Raw genomic sequence first — 24,873 nt, forward strand, 5'->3', positions numbered from 1 at the left:
ATCTATTTACATTCAGCCATATTTAAATGCACATTTATTGTTAGCACCCAGTTTACCAAATGATCTATATCACTCTGAATCAGTGAGTTGTCCTTTCCATTATTTACCACTCCCCAATTTTTATTTCATCTGCCAATTTTATCAATGATGATTTTATGTTCTCTTCCAGGCTATTGATAATGAGATGACAGTCTAACTCCTTCCGGTACCTACACACTTTTCTTCTTTGCTGCTTGAAGCTTCCAGGATATCTCTGATGAAATCTACATATTTTACTACAGTTAGGCTCTTGTGTAGTCCTCTGATACTTTTAGTCAAGTCCATGAGACATTGATTCCCTCAAAATCATGGGCATTCCAATCCCAAAAGCAACCACATATTCTGGACCAGAAAGCCAACATAGATTGGGAGTAAACCATGGAGGAAGTGGGGAGGGGGGAAGGGCAGCAGGGTTGTGGCCCTGGATTTGCTGCTTGGCTTGTACTGAGCCAGCTCACATAGACTGAGCATGCTCAATCATACTACTGAAGCCAACTGCCCTCAATCCATCCTCTCACTATCAGCAGACAAGAGTTACCTTGGTCATGTGATACTGAGGGTAGATGAAATAAGAGAGACAAGGTGGGTGAAATAATATCTTTAATTATATTATCTCACCCACCTTGTCCCTCTAATATCCTTGAACCAACACAGCTACAACAGCCCTGTACACAACGGTAGATGAACTAGACGGTGATTTTATATCTATCTAGTTATATAATCTAAAGCAATGCACTTCAGGCCTTCTTAGTATTAATTTTCAGCTACTGGCAGTTTATTTAATACTGCCCAGAGACAACACACAGCAGCCCCTGCTCTGAGGAGTTTATTTATAATCTAAAAGAGAGACACAGAGTTGATAGGATGTACCAGTAAATCACAAGGAGGGAGTATCTTATGGGGGGGCGGGGGGAGGGAACAGGTGTTTTGTTTCTTACCTCCTTATCATCTCCAGAAACAGAAGATACTTTTCATGAGAGGCTTTTACCTACAAAACTTGTCACCTGGGTCACCATGTCTATAAAATCAAGACTTGCGTGTTTATCTATTATCTAACAAGTCACTATGTAGACCAGGAAACGCCACTGGTAGCAGCTAGTGCAGTTCACCTATGCGCACACATTGATAGTTATTTTAATAAGTATCTCACCTTGGTGACATGAAAAACATTAACATCCTCTTTATATTGCTCAAGGAGCCATGGGATCTGTTCGAACACCTTATCTTGATGATCTTCTTTATGCAGGAGGAGGCTCATCATAGTACCAAGGGCTTTGATAATGGCCTGCTTGACCTACATAGAGACACAGAATTTATGTTCCTACAAATTCATTCAATATCATGCAATGGGCCCATCTTTTCTACTTCTGACGAGTGCAATTTCCCTTTTCCACTGTTGAAACAGCCCTATCTCAATATTTCCTGGTAAAGAGTTAAGACTCATGGGCTTCGTCTACACTGGCATGATTTTCCGAAAATGCTTTTAACGGAAAAGTTTTCCGTTAAAAGCATTTTCGGAAAAGCACGTCTAGATTGGCAGGATGCTTTTCCGCAAAAGCACTTTTTGCGGAAAAGCGTCCGTGGCCAATCTAGACACGCTTTTCCGCAAAAAAGTCCCAATTGCCATTTTCGCGATCGGGGCTTTTTTGCAGAAAACACTACTGTGCTGTCTACACTGGCCCTTTTGCGCAAAAGTCTTTCGGAAAAGGACTTTTGCCTGAACGGGAGCAGCATAGTATTTCCGGAAAAGCATTGACGATCTTACATGAGATCGTCAGTGCTTTTCCGGAAATTCAAGCAGCCAGTGTAGACAGCTGGCAAGTTTTTCCAGTCTAGAGACAGCTATGGTGTTGGTTTCAGAATTATATTCTACTGCACCTCACAACTTTCCCAAGTGGGATATTTCCCCAGATTAGTATGCACACTAAACCAACTCATTCCTGCTGTAACTCTACTGGAAGTGGGTCTGGCCCACGAAAGCTCATCATCTAATAAACCATCTTGTTAGTCTTTAAAGTGCTACATTGTCCTGCATTTTGCTTCAACTACCCCAGACTAACACGGCTACATTTCTATCACTATGGAACTGAATAGACATCTGCCAGGAATGAATTTAGCCCATTCTCCTATATTCATCTGCATGTCAGGTGACAAAACTGGAATCTATGTACACTATGTACAGACAGAATTTCCATGAGATTGTGACATTATAATCTTTTTTAAATGTTTTACATCATACTCCGTTCTATCCCAAAGAACCTGCCATTGAACTCCATCATCACAAAGAGTGCCATACACAGAGAATTTAACAATATAATTTCTCATAAAGGTTTAGAAAGCCTACAATTCTCACCTCCAAATCTTCACATGTGGTCCATTTGCTTGTCACATGACGATAGAGGGGAAGAATTTCATCACAGAATTGAGATTTACCCATTTTGGGAAATGGCCACCTTTCCCAGTTCCTAAAATATAGATTTACTGCCCTTGACCATTTTTCCAGAACTGCATGGAAGGAAAAAAGACAGGCAATATGAAAAGGATGCAATAGTAATAAGGATACGTTGTTTTATCAGTGAAGACACCCAGGCTTGTAGTTTATTACAATTCCATGCCCAATTCAGGAACAGCTGATGAAATCCAATAACAGTTTTGAATTATTTCTCTTCCCTCCTTTCCGTTTCTTGTTTCTCAAAAGGCTTTCTTCTCTTTTGTCTCTCTCCATCTCTTTTTAATTCCCATCATTTGAAAACATATTTTTTTCTCCCTTGTTACCTCTTAATTAGAGCTGATTGTAAAGGTAGTTTAAATTAAATTAAAAGTGTTTACTCTTGTTTTTTTCAAAATTTCAAATTACAAAGATCATTCACATGTTTCAAAAATCAACAAATTTCAGCCACCTTTTTAGCTGTACAAAAACACTGAACACATCCTGATTAAAACTGTCATTGACATTTTTTCAGTTTAATATTCCATCAACTTGGAAAAAAATATGAAAAATGTAATAAAAAAACAAAATATTTTGACCAGCTGTTTTCTGAATGATTCATGTCCTCTGCAGTTATTGCTTATTTAGCCCTAAAACTGTATGATTTCCTATTGGGTTACAGTTTGTCTGAAAGATGTTCAGTGCCCCTAACTCCTATTAGCTATACTGAGATTTGACAGCATTTTGCCCTAAAATTAGATGCACCCGCTGCCCTTGAAAGGAAAATTAAGGCTCAATCCTATGTTCTATGAAGCTGATGGCAAAATTCCCATTTATCTCAAAGGTGCAGGATTAATCCCTTAGGCCTGATCTACACTAAAGGGGAAAGTTGACTTAAGGTACGCAACTCCAGCTATGTTAATTATGCAGCTGGAGTTGACGTATCTTAAATCGTGTTTTCAGACTGTCCACACAGTGGAAGGTTGACAGGAGTGTTATTCCTCATGAGAAGCAGGACTACCGGTGCCAACGGGAGCACCCACTCAGTTCGAATTAGTGGGTCTTCACTAGACCTGCTAATTTGGACCCTGGTGATCAACTGCAGCAGCATTGATCTTCTGCATAGTGTAGACGTGGCCTTACTTGAGCATCAACTAAAAAGCAAAGGAAGAGAGAAGTGGAGAAGACCAGAGGACAGAGAAAGAGGGTGAAAGGAGATGATAATTAAGAAACTAAAGAGGAGGAATGGGTGGAGGGGTGGAAAACGGGACATTTTTAAATGTAATTCAGTCTGTTGCCTGCACATTCTCCCCCAGGAATTTCCTGGCACATGGGCAGCATCAGCTTTTGTTTATTTTTAAAATATCCACAAGTCATAAAGGGCCTGAACTTACAAATGCTCAGCACCTCCAGCAAAGTAAGGAGCACTCTCAACTCCACTGAGTGCCACAGGAGCATGAGGACTCAGCCCCTGGTACAATCCAGTTCAGAGCCTGTTTGTAAACGATCAGTCACTTAACTCTGTACCAAGGCCCCTAAATATCCATTTTGGACATCTACAATAAGTGCTGGCACTTACCACCACAAAATGGTTGCCTCAGCCTGCTCTCGCCGACTAACATCCGCATGGAGCTCATGCTGTACAGGGTCATTCCCTCAAAAGGAATGCACTTGAGTGCTGAAAAGAAGGACCAGAAGAAAAGGAAGACAGTCAATTGACTGTTATCTGCCTTCTTACTATCGCATTTAGAAACACCGCTGGGTCGGATGCTATGGGCTCCTAGGTCATTTTGTGCTGCGTACACAAATGATAAGGCAGAAGTAAAAAATCAGTGGGGGATTTACCCTGAGGAGGAGCATTCTCCACCAATGTGCAGCTGTGCCAGATGCCCAATCCTCTCCCAGAGTAGGAGAGAGAGCACTGGGGAGGGATGAGAAATGGAATGGAGAAGAGCTCCACTAGACCTGATTTTCCTCAATCCTGTCCTTTAAGAACTTCAAATGGGGCATAAGAGCTTGCACCTTGGTGTGGATAGCTCATGGTCTAGCAACTGGAACCAGCCACAGCAGTTCATCTCATGCCCCCCAAATAGCACTCTGTGTAGCTGTACAGAGCGTGAACCTCTCTCCTTAAATGGAAGACAATAACTTTGAAACAAAAGATGGAAGTTGACATACGATAGGCTGATGATAGGTTGTCCAGCGTAATCAAAGTGAACACGTCAGACAGCTTCAGTGGTTTCAGATGACATTGAAGCTCATACATCACCTCATTGAAATAGCAGCGTGCCAGAGCCACTAATGTGTTGCTCGCTGCCACTTTTAGTTCATTTGTTGCTTCCTTAAAAAATACAAAAAGAGAGAGACTGAAGTGATTAAAGCCAACTACACCAGCCAATGCTGCTCAAATGAATCAAGTTCTTATTTCTGTTTTCCACCCAACTTTCTGAGAACAGAATCATGAGTCATAAATAATCATTGAATCGTTTGGCTAAACACTTGTCAGCCTTTCAGTTGTTTGCAAGCTGCTTAGACTATTCGCTATTAGCTATTTGTGGTGGATGATTGGCTATCATAGTGACATGATATTTTTCCCTCAGAGGAGGTGGGCAGCTTCAAGATATTCAGAGAATTTTCCTGAATAAACTATCCCCTAAATCCAAATACTGCTTCTTTTGGAAACAGCTCAGATTCTGTTTAAAGGTTTCATCCTGCTGCTTAACACCATAGTATCAGAGCACCTTCCACACAAAATCAGTATCAATAATGAAATCCCTAGTAGACTTCACAAAATACTTGCTTGTTAAGAAACGGTAGGCCTCTCTGCATCTGATATATGTCACAATATCCTGACCTTACAAAGCACTTAAGCACATGTGTAACTTGAACAAGATGAAACTAGTCACATGCTGCTTAGGACCTGGGATTTCTGGAGGACGGTGTGGGGATCTGTGGGCCCCTAGCAGTCATTAATCCTGGAGTTTCAGTATATAGTTTACAAAAAATGTTTTAATTAGTGTTTTAATGCTTTCATTCCTGTCATTAGCATATAGGGAAAACTAACTTACCTGAGTATCAGAGGGGTAGCCGTGTTAGTCTGAATCTGCAAAAGCAGTGAAGTGGGTCTTTGACCACAAAAGCTTATGCTCCAACACTTCCGTTAATCTAACTTACCTGAGTCTCTCTCATGTGGTTTGAGGCAAGTGTTATTATTTTGCTCAGTAGCCTTCTCTCTAGGACCTGGGCATCCTGCTGTAATACTTTCTCCAGGATACAGTAAATGTCTACTCTGTTTTTCTGGGGACAAAACATAAAAGAACAATTGGGGAAAATGTTTCCTTGATGACAATATAGTAATGCTATAAGCTAATATAGTAACGCAATATAGTAACACTTACGCTAATAAGCTTCTGCCCAAAAGAGTTTACAATCTAAACATGAAACAACTAGCCCAGGCTAAAAGAGCAGATCAATAGCCAGGAAAATAATTCAGGTCTTCTGATTCACTATCTGGAGTCCTCTCCACTAGACCACACTGATTCCACAGCCTGCATACTCACTCAAGTAACCCCTAGTCTTCATTTGTATAAAACTTGCTATGCCCTCCACAATCACCCCAGCTAGCAGCATTTCAGAAGAAGCTGAGCAATTTACAAATTTTTTAATCAGAAGAAGGGCCCTGCACTGCCCCCTTATCTAATTTCGTTTATTATTATTATTATTGTTGTTGTTGTTATTATTATTGTTGTTGTTATTGTTGTTCTTGTTATTATTAGCATCATGCCTTTTTTTATCCACTCCAGACAGAATTTGTAAATACAATTATAAAATACCCAACTCCTGCAGTAAATCTTCTGCAGCTTTTAGGGAAAATTAGCTCAGGAGTTACCTCTACATTGACAGTAGCACACTTGAAGGTCTCTTTTATGGGGTCCATCAAAGTTCAAATTCACAGATGATACTAAATATGGAGGAGTTGAAGGTATGAGTTGTGACAGAGAAATAATCAAGAGGGGCACAGAGAAATTAGAAACCTGAGCAGAACAAGACTGATTTCAGAGAACTGCAAACTAGCGCACCTAGAGAGGGGGTCAATATAACTGACATAATGAGAGGGAGAAAAGTGGGAAACAACAAGTGACCTGGAGTGACAGTGAAAAAAAAAGTCAGCCATCTGGGTTGGGTTTGTTACATACAGGAATCTTGTCATAAAGCAGGAAGACAACAGTTTCTCATTGTTCATCTGAGGTGTGACTGCTTCTGGCTTATTTCACTTTTTTGGCACCACATTCCCCAGAAAAGATCAACAGCTTGGAAGTAATTCAGGAGAAAATTTTAAAAAGTGCAGGGAGGCCAGCAGAACTGACTTTTAAATAGAGACCTGCAACCTCTATGGGATCTGACCTCATGCATCAGGGTGAGGTTGGGTGGGTGTAGGGGAGCCTGCCTTGACAATAAATGGCCACGTCTCCCTTTGACACGTGCGGATCTCTAACAAGCAAAACCCAGGCCTGTCTCAAGTCTGGTGCACATAAGCATGCAGGCAAGGTCATGGGAGAAGCTGTGAGAGGAAGGAATGTTTTGCATAACAATGCAGATGAAGCATGGTACGTGAGACTATGTCAAGAACACATGGCAAGCAATCTTGTACAGGTACTTCTGTTTCTGATAACCACAAATTACAGATGCAGCCATACAACTGTCAACTATGCACATAGCAGCAACATCCTGAGTGACAGGATGTACTCCAGATAGGGTATTGGGCATGTTACATATCCTACACAATATGTAATCAATTGGTAAATATTATTAGAACAACCAAGTCTCGCTTTGCTATAAAATGGGCTTAGTAAGAACAATCAGTGGGAGGGAATGAGCAGGATTGACCCACAGGTACTGCTCGATGTAACTAGAAGTAAATAGGCCCTACACACCGGTGATCCAGTGCATGGTGTTCCAATGCATGGGAAGAAAATGAACCCTGACCTCCTGCCTGCTACTGTAGGTAGCATACGGGTGAAGTGTAAGTGAACTAGTCTTTATTATTGTATTATAGTAGCTCTTTTATTAATTGCTTTTGCATTGCTTTGCACTATATTATTGCTTTAGAATGTATGGCATTTAAGGTTTAAATTGTGTAGTAATTGTTTTTAAGGCTTGTAAAACTTAAACAACTGTCATAACTGCTTAAAGCTTGCAATAAATAAGAAAGTGGTTAAGTATCCCTGGAGTGTCCTGGTTTCTCTTGGATCTAAAATAAATCGTATCACATCACAGTGGGAAAACAACTGGACTCCCCTGGGCTCAGATCAGGTCAGCTCTCCTCCACAGAGTCAGCACAACCGTGACTGCCTACTCCAGCCAGCCACCACCTCCTTGCTGCATAGCATGCACTGTGGAGTGAGGATGCTTAGGAGTCAGTGTTTCTTACCCTGCAGCACGTACATTGCACAGCAGGGGGCAGTATCAGAGACATAAAATTTAGACTTTAACATCAGGAAAAATGCCCCAGCTATAAGACATCTATCAGGTTATTACATAGTCTTCATTGGAAAGTGGTGGAAACCCAGTCACTAGGAGCTGTTAAAATTGGTTTGGCCCAAAAAAATGAAAAAGGCACTGCTGGGAAATTGGATGATCCAACAAGCCTTTCGCATCTGTCTCCTGTGAGTCTATAACTCTGAATTCAGGCAGCTGAAGGTGTGAACTGCCTGCTAAGGTCATAAAGCACTTTGGAATGTTCAAAGCCAATGGTTGGCTACACATTCCAGTGGTTGTGCTTTTAAAGGATGCTGCTGCAAACTGCTATTATTACTGCTCTAGTGGGGAGAGGCTCTGCCTCTTTCCATTCATTTTTAAATGTAAGGAGGATTTTTAATTGAAAATCATAATTGATAACTTATGAATACAAGAACCCCACACTATTCAAGCGAGCCAGAAATGAACTGCTTGTCTTGGCTTCCTGGTACTTGAAACTAAAATGCCTTCTGTGTTGACCCTTAATAGAGAAATGGACTTTGCTGGATGCGAGTATTAATAAAGGAAAAAGGGGTTTGGATTATTTAAGAACCCTTCAAAGCTATATCCCAATCATATGTCATTATAATTAAGAAGTGTTGTCTTGGGTTTAGAGCAGAGAGTCAGTTCACATGGGTTTTATTCACCATTCTTCTACTAACTCACTATGTGGTGTTGAGCAAGTTATTTAATTCCCCATGACACAGCCCATCAGTAAATGGGGATGTTTATCACTCTCCCAAAGGTGCTGTAAAACCTAATTCATGAGTAAGTAGGTAAGTGCTTTGAGGTTTTTGGATGAAGATGCTAAAGGAGGACAAAATACTGCTATAAGAGATTATAGATACCCCTACAGTGCACTTTTATAATATACAGCCAATGTACTCCAGTGTGTACAAAAGGACAGTGCTCCTCTGAGTGTCTCTTTATTATATCATCCTGATCTGTAACAGAATTTTGCAGGATGAGTTTTGCATGAAGACAGAAGGGTAAATACTGATTACACTGAAGGTGGGCTGAGCCAAGTTCTGTATTGAATTACTTCCATGAAGTCAAACAGAATTTGGAGTGGAAACATGGAAAACAGATGTGATTTGATGAAACTGCCTTACCTCATCCTGCTGAAGTTTTTCTAGCAGAACAGTCACAACGACAGCCAGTTTGGTCTCAGCTATCTTGACAATCTCAAGGGCAATAGAGGCCTTATCTTGATCGTCCATATGGTCCAGGAGGAGAACAACCTTGCTGTAAACAGCTGAAATTAAAGGAAAGGATTCTGCTGGTTATCATTGATGTTGGGATTCAGTGCTTGTGTCTTTAATTCACTATCTAGTAAAGACTCTGTAGGAGACCAGACATGGTGATAAGTGGACCTGGGAATCATGCAAATCCTTTTCTTCCCTCATGGTGACCATGTCTGTTTGCAGAGCTATTGTGGGGGGACGGATTATAATAAGGAAAAGCTGCTCCTTTTAAATAAGATCCCCACATAAACTAATCTTTTCCACCTTTACTATTAATTTAGGCATTTTGATAGCACACAGAATAATTTATAGCCAAGATTTTTAAAACTGGGTGCCTAAACTAAAACTCCTAAATCCATATTAACACGCCTACATCCTGATTCAGCAACTTAATCACATGCCTAACTCTATGCCAACAAATAAATCTAAAGTTAAACACATGCATGCTGAAGTGTTTTGCTTAGTCAGGGTGTCATTTCCAAAAGTGCTGAGCACCCAGAATTACCTATGGATGGTGCAAAAATCTTCTAGGGGTTCAGTATCTCTAGAAAATCAAGCCACTTTTCAAAGACCCCACTGTATGAATTTAGAAGTCAAACTTTATGCACTCTGTTTTGAAAAAAGGCTTCAGTTTTATTTTATGATAATTTAAATACTTGCAGAGAAGACACACGGACTAGGTATTTGTCCAGTTGCCTCTAGAGACCCTAAAAGATTTTCCCCCAATGCACAACATAAGAACATAAGAACGGCCGTACTGGGTCAGACCAAAGGTCCATCTAGCCCAGTATCCTGTCTGCCGACAGTGGCCAGCACCAGGTGCCCCAGAGAGGGTGGACCGAAGACAATGATCAAGCGATTTATCTCCTGCCATCCCTCTCCAGCCTCTGACAAACAGAGGCCAGGGACACCATTTTATCCCCTGGCCAATAGCCTTTTATGGACCTAACCTCCATGAAATTATCTAGCTAGGTGTTTTCCATGGGTAGGGTGATTGCCCCATACCTTTATGTGAAGCCTCAGAGATTAAGTCTTGGTAAGTCTTGCTCACATAGTCAGGATCAGTGTTACCTGTAAACTGAGCACTTGGGTGGCAGACATGTGTTTCTAATGGTTGTACACATCCGTACATGCCTCAATGCACCTAAAATGTATTCTACACGTAGAATTGGAGAGAACATTGGTCAGGATGCAATTGATCTCCAGATTTGAGGGTGGGGAGGAATTTTCCCTGGGTCAGACTAGCAGGGATTATTGTTTGGGAGGTTGGGAATTTGTCTTCTTCAGGAGTATGGGGCACTGATCAACCACCAGGATCATCAGGGCTTTTCTGACCTAATCATTTCTCTACCATTGCAAAGGCCTCAGGCATTGGTAGCATTTCAGTTTCTCCTATCCTCTGTCTGCAGCACACAGCATCTTAGTCTCCTAGGCCTTGGGCACATCTACACAGCAGGGCTAAAGCAGAAATAAGCTACACAACTTGAGCTATCAATTGTGCAGTTTAAGTTGAAATAGTTTATTTCGGCTTTTGGCGCTGTCTACACAGCAGGAAGTCGGGGAAAGAGCACTCTTCCTCCTACTTCCCTTACTCCCCATAAAATGCGGGTTATAGGAGTCGGAGAAAGAAGTTCTCCAGCTTGACATTATTTGACATTATGTTGAAATAATGGCTTGCTGTGTAGATGCGGACTATGTTATTTTGCAATAACATCAGTTATTCCAAATTAACACTGCTGTGTTGACATACCCTTCAAGAGTGACAATTTTTAGTCCAAGACAAGTTTTGGTTTCAGCATAGGGTTGCTAGGTGAAACGTAATGGTTTGTGACATACAGAAGATTAAAGTACATGATCTAATGACCTACCAGCCTTAAACTCTCTGAAACTGTGAAATAGTTGATGTATTAATAAAATCAGGATTTTATCTCCCATGTGTCTCTCAGCAAAAATTCTCCTGGAGACTTAATATTTAACAAGAAATCTGAAATGCCATATTTATCTGTCTCCATTGTAACAGCATTCCAAGGCATGGAGGAGGAATTGATCAGAATTTACCCTTCCCATGAAAGATTGCTCAAGATTAGGCGATTACCCATCCTTACCCTTCGATTCCAACACCCAGATGCAGATGGAATCAGAACTGTAACTTACATTGCCCATACAGTTGCAATAGTAATGGTGTAGGATTAAGAGCTAAGAAACGCTTTGTTATCCTCCATTTAATATGCTAGCTATCCACTTAATATCTTAAGTAGACAGCAGGTACATCTAGACTGCAGAGTTTTTCCAGGATACCAGAGATATCCCAGAAAAGCTCTGCCACGTCCAAGGAATGCGTCTGCTTTTCCAAAAAAATATTGGAAAAGCAGACATGTTTTTTCAGCATCTCTGTAAACCTTGTTCTACGAGGAAGAAGGGATGTTCTGAAAGAGGCTTTTTTTCTGACATTTGGCCCACTGTAGACGGGCCAACTGTCAGAAAAGCCTCTTTCAGAAGAAAAGTGATAGAACTTTGTAGTCTAGACACAGTCAGCTAGAAGAGAAGTCCTTCTGTGTTTTCTCTTCTAATTTCTCCCATCTCTGATGCTTTGCACCTCTAGATTTTGGCTCCAAGGATGCAGAAGTCATAAAATAAGGACCCATATTAAACATAAAACAACTGGAGAAAGGAAAGAAGACCTTCCCCATAACATCCAATAGTGACTCAGGTTGTCAGGAAAGTTTCCAGGTTCAGAGGCTGTAGGCCAGTCCTTCAACTCAAGTCAATTAAAAGGGAAGTCAGTAGAGGCTCACTGGATTTACAGCAGCTAATGATCTGGTCATATAAATGGAGAATATTACACGTTTCTATGCACCCATGCTCTTGAATGTGTATGTGTGGATACAGGTTGGATATAAAAAATACAATAGTGACCCTTACCTCTATCAATTACCTCCTGTTCACTCACAAATGTATTCATGGTTTAGTCTTTCCTCAACACCTTCTCTCAATCCTTTCTCCCTCCAACTAGCTCCAGTACTGAGAGATAGATGGCCTCTCAGTCTGTCAACCAGAACTTCCAGTTAAACTTACACAAGCACTATTGTGACATCCTTGTGACCAAAGCAAATTCCATAAACTGTTGATGACCAGGTAGGCACACAGGGACTCTGTCACTGTGCTGGAGAGAACTATGGTTAAGATGACCTGTCACCTGTCTATGACTTTTACTAAAAATGGCCCTAAATAAATTTTAGGTGCTGGGGAAAGGCAGCACTCCAGCAGACTCCACTGCTCTGAGAGCAGGCTAGGGTGCCACTACTACTTCCACTCCAGGTGGGTGAACTGCCTAGGGTACCCTGACTGCTCTCCAACCATTGCTCCAGCACAGCATCTGGACCCAGGGATGCCCTGAGATGTACCACACCAACTACTGTGGAAGTCACAAAGGTCCCAGAAAGTCACAGAATCCATGATTTCTGTGATAGAAATGTAGCCGTGTTAGTCTCGTGTAGCTGAAACAAAAAACAGGACTATGTAGAACTTTAAAGACTAACAAGATGGTTTATTAGGTGATGAGCTTTCGTGGGCCAGACCCACTTCCTCAGATCAAATAGTGGAAGAAAATTGGCACAACCATATATACCAAAGGATACAATAAAAAAATGAACACATAAAATTTGATTTGTCCTTTTCATATGTGTACATTTTTTTGATTGTATCCTTTGGTATATATGGTTGTGTCAATTTTCTTCCACTATTTGATCTGAGGAAGTGGGTCTGGCCCACGGAAGCTCATCACCTAATAAACCATCTTGTTAGTCTTTAAAGTGCTACATAGTCCTGTTTTTGTTTCATGATTTCTGTGACCTCCATGAATGATTCACAGCCTTATTCATAATCACTTTCACCCAAATAGGCCTCTACCTACAGGTTCACAACCATCTCCTCCCTGTTGGTCAGAATCAATTCTTAAATGCCTATGCCCTGGGTTACTTCCTTCAATTTCTGAAACAAAGCATTGTCCCCATGACATTCCAAGAACTTATTGGATATTTTGTGTTTTATCATATTACTTTTCCCACTGATGTCTAGGTAGGTAAAGTTCCTCATTACTATAAGGGCCTGTGTTCTGGATATTTGTTTTATTTGTTCTAGAAATGCCTCATCTCCCTCCTCCTCCTGGTTTGGATATGTTTTCCCCACTTCGTCTTTACCCAGAGACTTTCAACCGGTCTGCCTCTTGCCTCTTTCTGGAACTCAGAACAAGTGTACAATACAACACCACCTCCCTTTTATTCCTACATGCTCTTCCTGAACAAGATGTACCCCTCTATGCCAATACTGCAGTTATGAGATTTATCCCATCAAGTATCTGAGATGCCACTTAAGCTCAGTTATGACTTGTCTATTAGTACTCCCAATTCTAACTGCTTAGTCCTGTTATTCCTTGAATTTGTGAGTAGACGTCTAAAGCAGTGATACTCAAAATGGTCCATGAAACCACTTTGAGAAAACTGCTAACTGGCTACACTGGTGTGTTTATTTACTGGTGCCGCAGCCACAAAGCCTCGTGGCTCCCATTGGATCCGATTTGCTGTTTGCAGCCAAAGGGAGCAGCAGCCACAGTTCCTTTTGCTATGACTGGCTAACCAGAGCCAAAGGGACCTGCAAGGCTCCGTGACCTCAGTGCTGGTAAATAAACACACCGGCGCAGCCAGTTAGCAACTTTCTCAAAGTGGTTTCACGGAGCACTTTGAGAAACACTGATCTAAGGTATTGATCAAATTCCCCCCAGGGATTTCCCTCTTGTTGCTCCTGTAATTCTACTCTAATTTTCCATATCTGATTCTCCCCAAAGAACTAGTCCTCTATTAAAGATACCTTTTGAACCTAGTTGCCTTTTGTCACCTGCCCCTACTCAACTTAGTTTAAAGCCCTTCTAATAAGATTGGTGAGTCACTGCATTAAGATGTCCTTCCCTTTTGTGGTCAGATCCACCCCATCTCTTCCCAGCAAACCACCTTCCTGCAACAGTATGCCATGACTGAGGAAGTCAAAACCTCCCATCCATCCATCTTCATCACACTATTATGTGGACATGCTTACCATTTAGAGCAGAAAAAACACTCAGTGCAGGAAACAAGGGGACTGAAACTGAAGCTGTCAAGTTCACCTGCTTCCATTTTCAGTAACTGATCCATCTGGATCTCTCAAGCTAGTGGGGATGTCCAAGGCAGAAAAATATTTCTGTAGATCAGCATGTGATTATTTGTATTGCGGTACTGCCTCGTAGTCCCAGTCATAGGCCAGAATCTCATTGCCTTAGAACCTGTACAAACTCAGAATAAGATGGTCCTTAACTGTCATTAAGTAATATTTATTCACAGCACAACAGAGAAGATAATTAAGCAAGAAGATAAGCCTACTTTGACCAGGTACCAACATGAAACTAGTGTAATAATACTACATATTTAGGAAACTTTCTCCCTGATTCAGGGTCTGTCGTGGCTAAGCTTCAGTTCCATACCATTGTGCAAACTGGGGTCTTATACAACTGCGCTAGATAGAAAGTGTACAGCAGTACAGTTCAAGAATACTCCATATTTAATACATGCACAGGAGGCCACTTCCACAAGAAGCTAAGGGCATGGTCAGCACAGAGAGACTTCCTGTCTCTGCTAGTTTTTCGCATCCCTCACTGTCTACACCTGCTCCATAAGTTCAGGCCTTTCAAAAACACAGCATCATGTACAGGTAACTGTAACAATGCTTGTTCGTTGTATCTGTTTACATGAGGGCAAGGCATCCAATATCAGTCCACTATGGGTGGATCAGCAATAGGAATAATGTTTGTGCATGTGACAAATAACCCCAGGACCACAGAACAGATTAAGGACACCAATGTGTGTAGCAAAGTCATCACAAACACCGTGCAGACGTCAGGGAACTCATAAGTTAGCATATAACCTTAATTCAGATCTTGGTGCAATAGTATATCCTCAAAAGGAAACTTTACTTATTAATTGGTTGTATTTTACTTATCAGTTGGTTGTATTTTACAAGATAAAAAGCTGAATCGTTGGTTGAATGTTAGTTTATTTGCCCCAGGGCCAGATTTTTACAAAAACAAGTCATGTGCACATACACAACTAAGAGTTCTGCAGCAACGCACACTGTCCTGCAGCAATTAGTAGTGGGATCCTGCCCTTAGCAAGTCCTGGGCTTACAATTCACATGCTTATCTCACTAATGAGTATCAATTGATCAGCCTGTACTGAATATGGCTTGACAATTTGCCATCACTCAAAACACATTACAGTCAGAGAGGATGATAAATATACCATTTATTCACCATTATGTACAAAGTCCAACATGTCCAAGGAGGCAAGAAAACAAAACTGGTGAATACAGAAAAAACATTACAGCCTCTCTCCGAGTTACAGACCAAACACTTGGCTGTAACTCGATCAGTTCGTAACTTGGACCCCATTGAGTTACACGGGACCGCGCTGTTTGTAAGCACGGGTCACGTTCGTAACTCGGGGACCGCCTTTACGACTGCTCCATGGGAGCTTTGGTCGTAAGTGCGAACGGTCGTAACTCGACCATTTGCAACTCGGGGAGCAGCTGTACTGCAAAAAATAGACTGATAGCAAGAAGCTTTTGTACAATGTGCAGTAAGATGCACACGTTAATCCCGCTCAGTGTTTGACTGACTCTAATTCAACCTAAGTTTTGTCAGAGTAGGGTATGAGGCCCAGATCTTCAAAGGTATTTAGACTAATTTCCATTGAAACCAATGGGAGCCAGGAATCTCAATACCTGGGAGGATCTGAGCAAGGACAGCAGAATTTGATGCAACAACAATATGCATTTCTAGAGAGATTTTCTTTTTTAAATCATTTTACTAACTCTCTGATTCAAATATAAGCCATTATTAGCAAATAATTATATTTTTTCTATCCCTATTAGAGCACAGACAAATAGGAGAGTGGAAATCACATGATTTATTTAAAAGATTTTAACCAGGTTCTTTCATGGAAAAAAATTAAAGATCCAGCATTGTACAGATCACTCTGCTGAGATGTGAGCCAAATGACTTAAAGCAGAATTCCAATATTACTTCTCTTTTTTGAAAGTTTTCTCACAAACTCCTCAAAATATCTGCCTCCACCTAGTGGTGTGGGTTTGCATAACTTTTGTTATTTATATTCCCTGTTGTAGAAATACATCAAATTATACTCCGCATGATTCTATGATTCTATCTGTAGGGACAGGGACAGGGACAGGGATAATCCTGGGAAGAGGCTCTTTTTTCCTTCACTACTCTATAGAGGTTCTTATACTGCTTGTTGTGAGCAAGACATGAGAAGTCATTCTTCCGCTCTACTCTGCGCTGGTTAGGCCTCAGTTGGAGTATTGTGTCCAGTTCTGGGCACCACATTTCAAGAAAGATGTGGAGAAACTGGAGAGGGTCCAGAGAAGAGCAACAAGAATGATTAAAGGTCTAGAGAACATGACCTATGAGGAAAGCTGAAAGAATTGGGTTTGTTTAGTTTAGAAAAGAGAAGACTGAGGGGGAACATGATAGCCATTTTCAGGTATCTAAAAGGGTGTCATAAGGAGGAGGGAGAAAACTTGTTCATCTTGGCCTCTGAGGATAGAACAAGAAGCAATGGGCTTAAACTGCAGCAAGGGAGATTTAGGTTGGACATTAGGAAAAAGTTCCTAACTATCAGGGTAGTCAAACACTAGGGCTGTGTCTAGAATGCATCCTTTTTCCGTAAAAGGGATGCAAATTAGACACATCACAATTGCAAATGAAGTGGGGATTTAAATCCCCCCCACTTCATTTGCATAAACATGGCTGCCGCTTTTTCCGGCTCGGAGCTTTGCCGGAAAAAAGCGCCAGTCTAGACGCGGATCTTTCGGAAAATAAAGCCTTTTCCAAAAGATCCCTTATACCTCTTAAAAAAAGGAATAAGGGATCTTTCGGAAAAGGCTTTATTTTCCGAAAGATCCCCGTCTAGACTGGCGCTTTTTCCAGCAAAGCTCCGAGCCAGAAAAAAGCGGCAGCCATGTTTATGCAAATGAAGAGGGGGGGCTTTAAATCCCCGCTTCATTTGCAATTGTGATGTGTCTAATTTGCATCCCTTTTACGGAAAAAGGATGCAGTCTAGACACAGCCTGGAAGAAACTGCCCAGGGAGGTTGTGGAATCCCCATCCCTGGAGATATTTAAGAGTAGGTTAAATGAATGTCTATCAGGGATGGTCTAGACAGTATTTGGTCTTTCCATGAGGGTAGGGGCCTGGATTCGATGACCTCTCGAGGTCCCTTCCAGTCCTAGTATTCTACGATTCTATGATTCTTTTCATCCATAAACATTTTTACAGACAAAGGGAACGTGATGCAATTGACATGGCCTTGGGATCCCCTCCTGGAGGCCCTATGGTCCAACCATACCCTGCCTAGAGAGACAATAGAAAAGTCCTCCAGGCAGACTGGAGTGGCTGTGGGAGAAGCAACCAATCAGGGCCAGGAAAGTCCTATAAAAGCAGCCGAAAGACCAGATATCAGTCAGTGTCTCTGGAGGCCACAAGGTATGCAGAACCAGGAGACAGGCTGCCTGAGAGAGTGGCAGCACTGCAGACAGCTCCTTGTGAAGAGCTATTGGCGAGTGCTGGACTGTGATGGGACTTTGAAATAAAGCCCTGAGGTAAGGGCAAAAATGCTGTATTTTGGTGGGGTAGCTCTGGGGACACCACTCTCTTTGAGTGGGGAACAAACTTGAAAGGACATAAGAGAGCTAACCAAGATAGGCGCCGATTAGATGTGTACCCTGGAAGGGGTTTTGATGAGCACACACAATGAGTGAGACTCGGCCAGAGACTGTGTCACCGAAGTCAGACGAGAGAGTGCAGGCACATGGTTTCTTAGTATACCTGCAGTGCAGGAAACCCTATTCAGACCTAAAGGGCAGACACCAAGTCTAAGGGTACGTCTACACTACAACGTTAATTCGAACTAACTTAGTTCGAATTAGTTAATTCGAACTAAGCTAATTCGAACTAACGCGTCTAGAACTAAAAACTAGTTCGAATTAGCGTTTTGCTAATTCGAACTAGCGCGTCCACACTGATTGGACGCAGGGGGGCATTTAAGGGCAGCTGAAACCGGTTCTGGCAGGGCATCAGGTCAGTAGTTGCTTTGTGTGGCTGCTGTCTGAGGCTATCTGAGGCTCGTGCTTAAAGGGACCCCCCTGGACAACCGGTTCTCAGCTTTTCCTGCTTGCTTGCCAACCTCGCCGAGGGACAGCAAAGCGTCGGTCTCTGTGCCCGTCTGTGTCGGTGCTTCCCTTCAGGGGGGGCCGCCGCAGGTGGCAACATGGAGCCACGGCTCGCCCTGCACCTTCTGGTGCACGTTCTGGACTTGCTGCTGCAAGCCTGCCACCAATGGCTCAAGGCTGCCTGGCACCACCTGGGGAACGTCAGCCCCCTGCCTCTCCGCCTGGCTGCCCTGGGGGCCGTGGAGGAGCCGCGGCGGCGCCCCGGCATCGGCGTGCCCCGCCGCGTCTGGCGTCTGGACACCAGCAGCGACTGGTGGGACCGCATCGTCCTGGAGCGCTGGGACGACTGACAGTGGACCCAGAACTTTAGGATGAGGAGGGACACCTTCCTGGAGCTCTGCGAGTGGCTCGCCCCTGCCCTGCAAAGAAGGGACACTCGCATGAGACCCGCCGTCCCCCTCCAGAAGCGGGTGGCCATCGCCCTCTGGAAGCTCTCCGCGCCGGACAGCTACCGATCCGTCGGGAACCAGTTCGGCGTGGGGAGATCCACCATCGGAGCGGTGCTCATGCAGGTAAGGCGCTCGTCGGCCACCGAGCCGGGGGGGGGGGGTGGGGAGCTGCGAGGAGGGGATGGACCGCCCCAGGGACAAAGGGGGGGGGCGGGAGGAGGCGAAAGCGCCCCACACCGGAGGGGTCGGGCTGTCCCGGCCGTACTACACGCCGCCAGGGGGGTTGCTTCCGGGAGTGGGGCGTGGGGCACTGCAAGGACACGCACGCTCCCAGCTACCCGGGCGCCCCACTGATTGGCGCTTTGCTGTGTCTCTCTCCGCAGGTGGTCAAGGCCATCAACCGGGTGCTGCTCCGCAGGGTGGTCCGCCTCGCCGACCCGGACGCCGTCATCCGGGGATTCGGCGCCCTCGGCTTCCCCAACTGCGGGGGGGCCATCGACAGGACGCACATCCCCATCCGTGCCCCGGAACACCAGGCGTCCCGGTACGTCAACAGAAAGGGGTACTTCTCTGTGATCCTGCAGGCCGTGTGTGACCACCGGGGACAGTTCACGGACATTAATGTGGGCTGGTCCGGCAAAGCACACGACGCACGGGTGTACTGCGACTCCTCCGTGTGCCAGCGGCTGCAGGACGGGACCTTCTTCCCCGACCGCCACATCAGGGTCGGGGACGTGGACATGCCCGTGTGCCTGGTGGGGGATGCCGCCTACCCACTGCAGCCCTGGCTCATGAAGCCCTACACGGGGCACCTCAATCCCTCCCGCCTGGTCTTCAATGCCAGGCTGACCAGGGCCCGCATCGTGGTGGAGGGGGCCTTCGGACGACTGAAAGCCCGCTTTCGATGCCTCCTCACCCGTCTGGACCTGGCCGAGCACAACATCCCTCCCGTGGTGGCGGCATGTTGTGTGCTCCACAATTTGTGTGAGCGGAAGGGGGAGGCTTTCCTGCCAGCCTGGATGGCTGAGGCTGACCGCATGGCTGGACGCTACGGTTAGCCCCGCACCGCCGCCGTCCGGGAAGCCCAGCGGGGGGCCGTCCGGATCCGGGAAGCCCTGCGGGAGAGCTTCCAGGTGGAGGAGGAGGAGGACGGACCTCTCCCTTGCATGCCCCACTGGGGCCTTCTTCCACCCTACCCCCCCTCCTTCCCCTTTCCCCTCCCTACCTACTGTCAAATAAAGACACCTGTTTTTCAAACAAAACCGTCTGTTTATTTCACAGAACTGGGGTGGGGGGAGGGAAGAATGAAGGTGGGAGAAGGGAGGGGGAAACCTGGGACGAGGGAGCTGGAAGGGGAGGGGAAGGGAAGGGAGGAAGGGAAAGGAAAGCTCAGGGGTGGGAGTCCGGCTGCCTCTCCCGTCTCACCACACTGCGGGTCCGGGGGCGTTGGTGGGGAATGGTTGTGGAGGGTGGGGCAGGAGGGACGGGGGGGTGTGGAGGAAGCAGGAGCGGAAGCAGGAGTGGGAGCAGGGGGAGCAAGAGGGGGAGCAGGGGGAGGAGGAAATGGGAAGCGGTCCAGCAGGCTCTGGAGGTGGCCTCGCAGAGCATGGCCCTGCTCCTCCAGGGCCTCCAGACTCCTCCGGCGCAGCCTGAGGTCCTCCTGGACCCAGTGGTCCTGGACACGGAGCTGTCGATCCAGGAACCGGAGGTGCCGCCTCTGGTAGTCCTCCTGGTCCCTGGCTGTCCTGCTTGCCTGGGCGCGGGCGGCTGCTGCAGGCGGGGTGGTGCGCCCTGCAGGCCCAGGTGCTGCAGCTGTGGTGCAAGAAGACCAGCGGTCAATTACCCCAGGGGCCCAGGTGTGTGAAACCCAGCTCCCCTCTTCAAGGCCAGGGCCCCTGCAGGATCCCCAGCTGCTGCTCCGTGGTGAGCAAGGCCCAGGCGCACGGTCCCGGCGCTCCCTCTCGCCCCAGCCCCCCGTACACATAAGGGGAACACGAGGGTACTCACAGGTGGACGCCTCCCCGGCCTCTGACGATGCAGGCGAGCGGCTCTGTGGCGTGCCTCGGGGGTCCTGGGTCCTGGGCAGGCTGGCAGCAGGCTCCTGGCTCTCAGAGCCCTCTTCCTCCTCCTCTGTGTCCAGGAGCGGTCCCTCTGCCCCGGGGTCAATCACGTCCCGGGGGGCAGGGACGGCATGAGGCCCCAGGATGCGGTCCAGGGCATGGAAGTGGGGGCAGGCCTCCGGGTCGGCCCCTGGCAGGCAAGCCCGGGAGTAGGACTGCCGCAAGTCCTTAATTTTGCAGCGCACCTGCTCCCGGCTGCGCTGGTGGCCCCTGGCGGCCAGGCTGGCAGCCATGCGTCCGTAGATGGCCGCGTTCCGGTGGCTAGTGCGGAGATCGTGGACATTGGAGGCTTCCCCCCAAACCTCGATGAGGTCCACGATCTCCGCACTTGACCAGGCGGGCGCCCGCCTTTTGCGCCCCCGGGCAAGCTCCTGGGAGCCACCAGGCTGGTCCTGGGGAGCAGTGGAGGGCTGGGAGCCCTCGGATGGCTGGCTCATCCTGTGGCAGGTGCAGGCTGTGCAGGCACGGGTGCTTGCAGCCTTGCAACTGGCACAAAGTGAGTAGCCAGCCCGTGGCCCTTTAAGGGCTCCGGGGCCGGGAGGGGGGCAATAGAGTTTCCCTGGTGTTGGCCAGAGTGGCCACCAGGGAAACCTGGGAAGCCTTAGCCTCCCACTAGTTCGAATTAAGGGTCTACACAGCCCTTAATTCGAACTAGCTAGTTCGAACTAGGCGTTAGTCCTCGTAAAATGAGGTTTATCTAGTTCGAACTAAGCGCTCCGTTAGTTTGAATTAAGTTTGAACTAACGGAGCGCTAGTGTAGCGCCTAGGAAAGTTAGTTCGAACTAACGTCCGTTTGTTCGAACTAACTTTTCAGTGTAGACATACCCTAAGGGCCTTAGGCCCAGAACCTCAGAGGTATTTAGGCTCTTAGGGTATGTCTACACTGCAGTGTTTTTCCAGAATAACTGCCGTTAGTCCAGAAAAAAATACTTGCGTCCATACTGCTATTGCATTCTTCTGACAAAAAGTTGAAAGAACGGAGGGGTTCTTTCACGAGGAAGACGTCTTTGTCTGAAAGAGCAGAAGAGGGAGTTCTTTTGAAAGAAGAGGCCTCCAGGAAATAGCACAGGTGCCCTGGTGGCCACTCCGTCCAAACTAATCAGAACTCTATAGTCCCTGTCTCCAGCCAGCTCTTAAAGCTGCAGGCACCTGGGACAACACTTGTGGCAGGGGGCTGGCCCAGAGAGCTGCACCTCACTGCGTGGCTGTGACTGCCACACTAATTGGGACCCATGGCCCAGCCACAAGCCTCCTGAGACCTCTCTGGCCCTCACAGGGAGCATGACCAGGGCTCCCAGGACTCAGCCAGAGGCCCGAAGAGGTTTGTGCCATAGTGGTCCAGGGCAGAGATCCTGGCCTTCCTGTAGGTTTTGGATGAGCAGGAGACCCTGCAGGATCTCGGCTCCCAGTGGCACAACGCCGACATATACGGTCGGATGGCCGAGGCTCTGGCCACAAGAGGCCACCACTTCCAGAACCTCATACAAGTATGGAGCAAAGTGAAGGAGCTCTGCCAGGGCTATGCGAGGGCAAGGGAGCACAGCTCTCTCTCTGGGGCAGGACCCCACTCCTAGCCCTACTACGCTGAGCTCCACCACATCCTGGGGGGTGGTTCAGCCCCTTCCTCACCCCTGGTGGTGGACTTGGGGCTGGAGATGCTCATCTTTGCCAACCCAGGGCTCCCAGGCCAGGAGGAGGAAGAATCCGACGACGAGCTGGAGGAGGAGGAGGAGACAGCCAGCACAGTCACCCTCACCCTCAAGCCCGTACCCCAGGGCCTGGATGTCTTACACGCATTCTCTGAGGACGGGGAGGAATCATCAGGTGAGTGCTCTGTTTCTCACACACACAGGGCAGGGAAGGCGGGCGCAGAGAGGATGGGATGCAATCGTCGCTTGGTCATCTTGGCCTGGATATTGTGCTACACTCCGTGCACGTGGAACTACATGCAGTGCCAGTCTGCAACATGCAGCCCCAGGAGGCAGCCCCAAAGCACCTCCAGGCAGGGCCAGCCTGAGCCCTTTGGCACCCTGGGCCCAGGCATGCGGCGCCACCCCCAGGCGCAGGGTGCATGCGTGGGCCTGCCCCCTAGGGCCTCGGCGCATGCGCGAGCTGGTCACGGCCACTGGCGCGCAGCCCGGGGCCGCCCCCAGGGTGCACAGCACATGCGCTGCCCAGCCTGGTCCGGCCAAAGCGCTGCTGGCACGCACGCTGGGCCGTGCAGGGCCCCGCAGCCATGGGTGGAAGGGTGCTGTTGGCCAGCGCCGCGGGGCCGGCGCTGCGGGATCCGGGCACGTGGCTCCTGATGGCAGCTGTAAGGGACGCCATGCACTCCTTACAGCTGCCATTAGGCGCCCCTCATCGGCTGGCGCCTTGGGCAGCTGCCCGGCTCACCCATGCCTCCATCCGACCCTGTCCCCAGGGTCCTGTTCACGGGCTCTGGGGAGGCCACACACACATCTGACCCCTGGGGGAGATGCCCTCCCACCACTAACCACTGCTGGAAGCAGGCTGGGGACAAGGGCACACACATGGCTGCACACAGACTTAGGAGTGCCGCACACGACACACGGGAATGCCTGCACACTTGAGGCACCACCCACTTCCACGGACAGCGCTGGCAGGTGTGCGTGCAGCCCCCATGGAAGAGCAGACTGCTCCAGGCCCCTCTCCTGCCCATGGCATCCCACTGTGGCCGACCACTTCCCTTGCTCTGCCTGTCTGTGGGATGAGGATGGGGGGGAGCAAGAAGCATGGTCCCCTGGGCACCTCAGGGCCTCTGTGAGGCAGGGCCGATGTCCAGGCCACACATAGCCTTGCTCCCGGAACATCCCTGCCCTCTAACCTGAGGACTCTTGTTCTCAGCTCACAGAGGAGGGCACAGACTCAGGGACAGTGTCTGCATGGATGACTGACCGCCTCTTCCTCTTTATTCTCCACAGCCGGACTAGCATCACTAATGGGCGATCACCGCCAGCTGAGGCAGCCGCCTGACCCTGGGGGAGCTACAAGTGCAGGAGGGTCCAGGGGGACCTGATGAGACAGGACGTGGTCATCCTCCAAGGCATGCAACGGATCCTGGCCCAGAAGGACCAGGAGGACGCTCAGGGGCTGTGTCTACATTTGCAAGATTTTGCGCAAAAACTTGCCGCCTGTCTACACTGGCCGCGAGTTCTTGCGCAAGAACTATGATGCGCCCGCTCAGGAATAAGCCCTCTTGAAGAAGTGTTCTTGCGCAAGAGGCCAGTGTAGACAGGCAACATGAATTTCTTGTGCAAGAAATCTCGATGGCTAAAATGGCCATCGGACTTTCTTGCGCAAGAGAGCGTCTACACCGGCACGGATGCTTTTGCACAAAAGCACATCTCTTGCACAAAAGTACATGCCAGTGTAGACGCTCTCTTGCACAAATACTTTAATGCAAAAACTCTTGCGTTAAAAGTATTTGTGCAAAATCTTGCCAATGTAGATGTAGCCAGGGTGTGTCTAGACTACAGGGTTTTTTCCAAAAAAGTGGCCTTTTTTTGAAAAAACTTCCCCTGCATCTAAACTGCTGCCATGTTCTTTTGAAAGTAAATCGAAAGACCATGGCTGGTTTTTTAACTATGGAAAACCTCGTTTTACGAGGAATAACGCCTTTTTTCAAAAGTGCTCTTTCAAAAAAAGGCACTATGTATTGCAAACTGTGCTTTTTCGAAAGCGAGCATCCAGACTGTCTCGGTGCTCTCTTTTGAAAAAGTGGCTTGCTTTTTCAAAAGTACCGGTTGTAGTCTAGATGCTCTTTCGAAAGAGGCTTGCAGTCT

General features: G+C 46.8%; 1 protein-coding gene across 1 annotated transcript; it reads right to left on the reverse strand.

Moving 5' to 3' along the window:
• Window positions 1-548: 548 nt before the first annotated feature.
• On the reverse strand, window positions 549-12,287 carry LOC149525976 (maestro heat-like repeat-containing protein family member 2A). The gene is made up of 7 exons (XM_089776569.1): window positions 12,151-12,287; window positions 9,097-9,239; window positions 5,642-5,764; window positions 4,646-4,808; window positions 4,047-4,145; window positions 2,393-2,544; window positions 549-1,333 (listed from the first exon to the last, which is right to left on the reverse strand). The coding sequence occupies exons 1-7, from the start codon at window positions 12,188-12,190 to the stop codon at window positions 1,169-1,171; spliced, it is 885 nt and encodes a 294-aa protein (XP_089632695.1). The 5' UTR covers window positions 12,191-12,287; the 3' UTR covers window positions 549-1,168.
• Between the last annotated feature and the right edge of the window lie 12,586 nt (window positions 12,288-24,873).

The sequence above is a fragment of the Pelodiscus sinensis genome, chromosome 1 (genome assembly GCF_052426305.1).
Source record: "Pelodiscus sinensis isolate ZL-2025 chromosome 1, ASM5242630v1, whole genome shotgun sequence".
Taxonomy (NCBI): Eukaryota; Metazoa; Chordata; order Testudines; family Trionychidae; genus Pelodiscus; species Pelodiscus sinensis.